Consider the following 6,051-nt stretch of genomic DNA (forward strand, 5'->3'; position numbering starts at 1 on the left):
CCCCCCCCTCTTTTCCGTCCTTACTTCCGTCCGTCGGTCCGTCCCGCCCACCTTCTCCAGTTTCTACCTCGACTTCCTGCGGTGCGTTTACAGTTGTTCCTCAGCATTTCCTCCTCCTCCACCATTGTTCCTCGCTACGTCTGTCTATCATTGTAACTTTCTCACAAGCGACTGGTCCTCGTAACGTAAATATGATTTGCAGCCTTTTCAATACAAACCAATTCTATATGTAGTACGAAAAGACCCATTTCGCTGTTTAAAGAAAGTCAGAACTTTGCAAAGTAATCGTCTTGAAAAACTTTGCAAGAACTCTTCGTCATTTATTTGGGAGTTAAAACTCTTATTCTTTAACGCAACATGTTTGACTTCAGAAGTATTTCGACTGGTCTAAAACAATTTCAAAGTAAGATAGCAATTTGATCTATTTTTGAGATAAAGAAGGTTTGTTTGTTCTTTTTCTAAAAAAGAAGAGCTACTGCTTGTTAGAAACTACGAGTGTTTACTCTCCCAGCTTTACCGAGACGTTGAACCGCTGTCGTCTCCACCACTCCCGCTGTCCCAGTTCAATTTGCAGCTCAACCTAAACTACGTCATCATCAGCAACAGCTTTGTCTTTGGGAGGCAGAGAAGGTAAAAGGGCTGAGCTCTAAAGCAAAGGCTACTAGCAATAGTGAGGCGGATACCTGAGAGCAGAACGATTAAAGTTCTAACGCTGACACGTTTATCGTCCACAAGGTTTTAATTTTAGTAATTTCTTGTAACAGTGACATTCAACGCGAATTATATATCAATACCTGCTCCTCTAACCAGTATAACTCTTTCGAAGGAGCTCTTTATAGTTAGGTTCACACTTGAGTTTACATGTGATATAGGTTCAAAATCCACGTTACGTTATATTGCGATACGCTAATTTTTAGAGTGCAGGGAGATAAGTTTTGGTAAACAACGACTGTTCCAAGAAAAGGACTCGGATGTTAAAACCATATTCCAAGGGAAGAATCAGAGAAATAACCTCGAAATCCCAGGAAATCGTGCGAAATCATATTTTCAGGAAGTTTCCAGAAGGAATGTGCACTGTTAAATTCCTGTAAAGCAATTCTTTGCAAGACTGCGAAGTATTTAGATCGTTTGTAACTTAGTGTTGCGATAAAAGTTAGGCAAAAGTGCCCACGAGTACACCTGCGTGGAGCAGGCTGCATCTACGCCTGCCTACTAGGCAACATCTACACACGCCTGCTTAGGTGTTGCATAGTAGGCAGGCGTAGATGCAGCCCGCTCCACACAGGTGTACTCGTGGGAAATTTTGCCCAACTTTTATCGCAACACAGAGTAACTACGAAGCATTTACTTTGGAAGTAACAAACAAAGCAGTGAAGCACGCTGGAAAGCAAACGCTTTGAAATTGCAAAGCATCACTTTCTTAACACTTCGTAGTTCTGCAAAGCATATTGCTTTGTAGGAATTTAACAGCCAACCCTGAGCTGGCGTTACATTAGGAACTGAAATAAATCTCCTAGGGAAGGACTCTCGTTAGGGACCTATGAGCAAGGCTTTTATGCTTGGCTTAGTAAGAATCTGCGCGAAGCAGCGCGGTGGAAAGGGGAGCTGGGAGGGGAAGGAAACAAAAACTGAGAAAGTAGGACACGAATAGTGGAAACGCGCGGCAGATCTACCGACCGACCGAGTAGAGCGGAGCAGAGCGGAGCAGAGCGGAGGCGGGTCACGTCCCGAGAAGGGAGGAATATACACCTCTGCAGTAAGAGCAGCAAGTCAGGTGCGGCATGGCGGGGTGGGGGCACGGGGGCGGGGCGGGGCGGGGCCGATTGGCGGGGTGGGCCCAGCAGCAAAAGGTGTGAAGCCATAGCAGCCAGGCGCTGTAAGTCGAGGCAATTTCCGCTACCATTGCAGGTGTTAGGGGCGGGGTTGGGCGGGGCGGGGTGAGGCGGCGAGAGATAAGAGATGGGGCGGCGGATGAATAGATCGACGGTAGGCGGCTTATATATTAAGACTTCCCCCCGGTGCGGAGGGATGGAGATGACGACAAGCTCTCCCCGGGGGCACACCCCTCCCCCCTCTCTCTGCAGCAGCAGGAAGAGATGGCAGTGATTGGGCGGCGGCGAGACCACGGGACGTCTCTCCTATCGCCGCTCTCGGCACTGTCAGCGTCAAAGCCCCTCCAAATAAATGGTGTTAGGGTCCTTGCAGCAGGAGTGCGCAGAGAGACGGATCTCTACTTCACTCAAAATATTCTCTTGGATCAAAGTGGCCCAAAAAGAGGAGAAGGGGAGGGGGTGGCGAGGGTTTATCCCTATTACATCTCCCAAGATGATTATTCGTGATGCTGTAAAAAAGCGGCCACGTTTTACAAGCGGAGTGTACCATTTAGAAACTGCTGTATTCCAAAAGCTCTGAAAATCCGCTTCAAAATCAAGATGTGATTCTCGTTTGGGCACCTGCTGTACCTGCTAACACTTTTACCAATTTGATAACTCACTATTTTTTAACAACATAAAATGTTAATTTAACAACATAAAATGTTAATTGAACAACATTAATATGTTAATTTAACAACAGTAATATGTTAAATTAACAACATTAATATGTTAATTTTTGTAGGCACACAACAACTGTCAAATGTAACATACAAAGGCAACGAAATTGCCCAAACGGTGGGTTCATTATGCTCGTCTCTCTCTCTCTCTCTCCCCCTCTCTCTCTCTCTCTCTCTCTCTCTCTCTCTCTCTCTCTCTCCACCCTCTCTCTCTCTCTCTCTCTCTCTTTCCTCCCTCTCTCTCTCTCTCCTCCCTCTCTCCCTCTCCGTCACTCTCTCTCTCTCTCCCCTGCACAAAGTTTCGGCACAGCCGCTCACTTGCTCGAGAGAGCGAAGGAAGGAGAGAGACATGGGCTTAACCGCAGGTAGCCCACGTGCTAACCTCGTCGTTACGGACCAATCCTACTCGCATTAGGGAATCTCTCTCTCTCGCTCTCTCACATACACATACACACACACACGCGCGCGCGCGCTTGCCCGCAGACAAGACGGTAGGAATTTCACATCGAGATGGGTACGCTTTAGTTCCAAACAACTTTCCTTTGATACAAATGTAAACGTCAAAACCAGATGATTGTACGCTATGGCTTTTGCTTAACCGACTCACCTGTGACAGACAGCCCCTCGCAAAGACGGATGGAGGAAAGGAGCGCTGACGACGGTGCTTCTTGCCTAAAGCCAACCTGAAACCGGAACCTATTCAGCGCGTCTCTAATTCAAATCTGTTCATACCGGTTAAGTCCCCCACCCGCTCCCCCTCCCCCCTTTTAAGTCGCGATGGCGTCTATGGCGTTCGCGTGGTTGGCCCAGTCCATGGCGGGTAAAGGATACATCCTGAGGGAGCCGTTCTTGGAGCCCACCGCCAGCAGCCTCTGCACGGGGTCGAAGGCCATGGCCGTGGGTTGGTATGGGAAGCCATGGCGAAAGGTCTGCAACAAGGAGAGGAGATACATCAGATAACGCGGTATTACGAAAACACACACCATCGAACCAAACCGAGTAAACAATCAATATCACCAGAGAAGTCGGAGATAGAGAATCGATGATCCACTAACAGTAAAATTATATGAAGTCTAGGTTTCCGTTTTATGACTAACAGATCATTAAAATGTGTATCAGTAACGAGAAATTATGAATGAGTAGAAGAATGAAACGTCAGGCACCAGGCAGCTAGACCCATAGACCCTCCCAGCCTTCAGCTCTTCCGGAATAAAAATGGCACATATCCCTGCATAAGAAATTAATAAAAAATGAAAAGGGACGAAAAGAAATAGAAAGCAGGCATTCGACGCAGATTATGGTGATCCCTGCCGCTCGGTCCGACGCAACTCAGCTTCAACTTTTAATTGGCTGGCCACAGGGAATAAAAAAAATCGGAGTCGGAGTCTCATTGGTTATGACTTAGTACAGCGATACGGAAAAAAATTACTTTTCTTTTCAGATTTATGGTAAGCCTATCAGATCTTCAAGCAGTTTAAAAGCAGTACGAAGGAGGGAAAAAAGTAAGAGCTTGCCCATTCACCTTGATACTGTGCCTATAACGAAAAAAGGAATCAATTCTAGAAGCCAATATATTTTCTAATGGCAAATAAGATTCTACAGCAACTAAACTAAATGACGTGTTCTAACGAGATTCTAGTGGTGAAGTATTGACTGTGGCAACCAATGCACACAGTTGCGACAGCAAAGGTACCTAAACCGAGGTGGTGGAGAGCAATAATAGCTCGCAGCAGAGTGCCATACAGCAAATGTATTATTGGTATATCGCTCATTTGGTTTTGATTGTACCATCAACTTTATTCGGTTGTGTATCGGCGGTTATATTAGCTGTAATTGTATATTAGATATACGGAACAATAATATGTTGGAATCAAAATACCAGACACATCGCGTTAGTCGACAGTCGCACTGACCCACTTCATTCTACAGAACAGCCCGAGGTCCGAGGGCTGCGAGGGACTGTGCTTGTGCATCACTCAGGCAATCAGCCTTTTGTTGATCTACGTAATGAGTGGGTCAAAGGTCACGCGACTGCCAGCGAATTCGGCGAATGAATGGGAAACGGGAAAGAGGAGTCAGGATGGAAAGACGACAAAGAAAAAAAAGAGTACAAAATAGGGAGGGGGTACTTCAGTAGAAACTGGATTAATAAGCGCCCAAAATGTTCACAAACAGACGCAAACGGCCACGGCGTACGGTAGGTGCCACCCAGCAGCGGAGCATCACGGGGTGCCGAGGCAGGCAGGGAACCAGGTGGCTACACGCTACTAGGTGGCACGACATCACACTGTAAATCAGAGTGTGATACTGACTGCACGACTTTTGTGATACAAGAATATTGCACGGTGTTGTGATGATCATCGCAGAACAAATACAACATAAAGTCCAATGGACTGCAGGCCGACCGGCCGCCTGCGAACCTCAGAGTAGGCAGCGCGCCGCGCACCCGTGCGCGGCGGCACGGTCCACCCTGCGGGCTGCAGGGGCTCCGCAAGTACAGAATGCACGGGATTGCGTAACTAACAGATTTACGCACATGGCAGTGTAATCAGTACTGATAAAGCTTTTAAAAATCGGTGGTCTGAGATCTAAATTTTCTGTAAACGGAAAAAGAAAAAATGCTTCAACTACCGTTTGCCATTTTCAAAAGACTTATAAGTTAGACCCCCGATTTTAACTAGCGCTTCAAACGTGCACGTGCGTCGCGCGGCCAAAATGCAACTGATGAGTCTTTCGTTACAGCCTCCCGCCGACCAAGAAGTTTACAGTAGCCGTCGCCTTTTTCAGCAGCGGTCGCCCCGGCCGAGCCTTTCTCGCAGGGGGGTATCGTTTCAGTCTGATGTTGCAAATGTTGACTACATCGGATTTCTTAGGGCGCACCACGAGCAAGAACAAAGCTTATTCTGACAGTTTTGTATCATTACATGATCAAATTAAAAGGTCTTTGTAACTGCGCCGCCCTTCCTCGCAGTGATCGACTACCCTCGCCAGTACCCCCCCCCCCCCATTCAACTCCAGCATGCCATGCCACCCTGCTCCGCCCAGCCCCACCCTTATAGCCGGCAGGGACAATCAAATTGAACGACGCAGATGCTGCTTGGAGAGCGATTGGAGCTGCGGCGATATATCTGCCGGGAGGGGAGACCCACAGGAGAGGGGGGGGGGAGAGTCATCGTGAAAAGGAACGAACTGGGGACATAAGAGTGTGGCGTGAGAGAGCGCGAGAAAGGGAGAAGGGATCCGGGCGCGATCAGCTGGCCTTGTTCAGGAGGTGCAGCGCTCGCGAGAACTGCCAGCGTGATGACAAAAGAATGGCAAAAAGAGCAGCGAGAGGAAAGAATGAACGAAGGGTTTGGGGAGGCTCCCACTCGCTGAGGCTGGGACTGGTGGCGTGAGGAGGGTGCTGCAGGCGCTCACCACTGCGGCCATTACTGACCCACTGAGCTTGTCCCCCTCAGTATCTCCCTAGCGGCCCCGCTCCGGCCCGCCCGGCCTCACCC

At 48.3% G+C, this 6,051-nt stretch overlaps 1 protein-coding gene across 6 annotated transcripts in view; it reads right to left on the reverse strand.

Moving 5' to 3' along the window:
* The window catches only part of LOC113203908 (syntaxin-binding protein 5), a 134,860-nt gene that overhangs the window by 34,938 nt on the left and 93,871 nt on the right, over window positions 1-6,051 (reverse strand). For all 6 annotated transcript variants that reach the window (XM_052268467.1, XM_026418844.2, XM_026418845.2 and 3 more), the window contains exon 2: window positions 3,383-3,480. In XM_052268467.1, coding sequence (XP_052124427.1) covers window positions 3,383-3,480 — 98 coding nt within the window. The remainder of the gene's footprint in view (window positions 1-3,382; window positions 3,481-6,051) is intronic.

This window comes from Frankliniella occidentalis, unplaced genomic scaffold, assembly GCF_000697945.3.
Source record: "Frankliniella occidentalis isolate FOCC.00 unplaced genomic scaffold, Focc_3.1 Scaffold69, whole genome shotgun sequence".
Classification (NCBI taxonomy): Eukaryota; Metazoa; Arthropoda; class Insecta; order Thysanoptera; family Thripidae; genus Frankliniella; species Frankliniella occidentalis.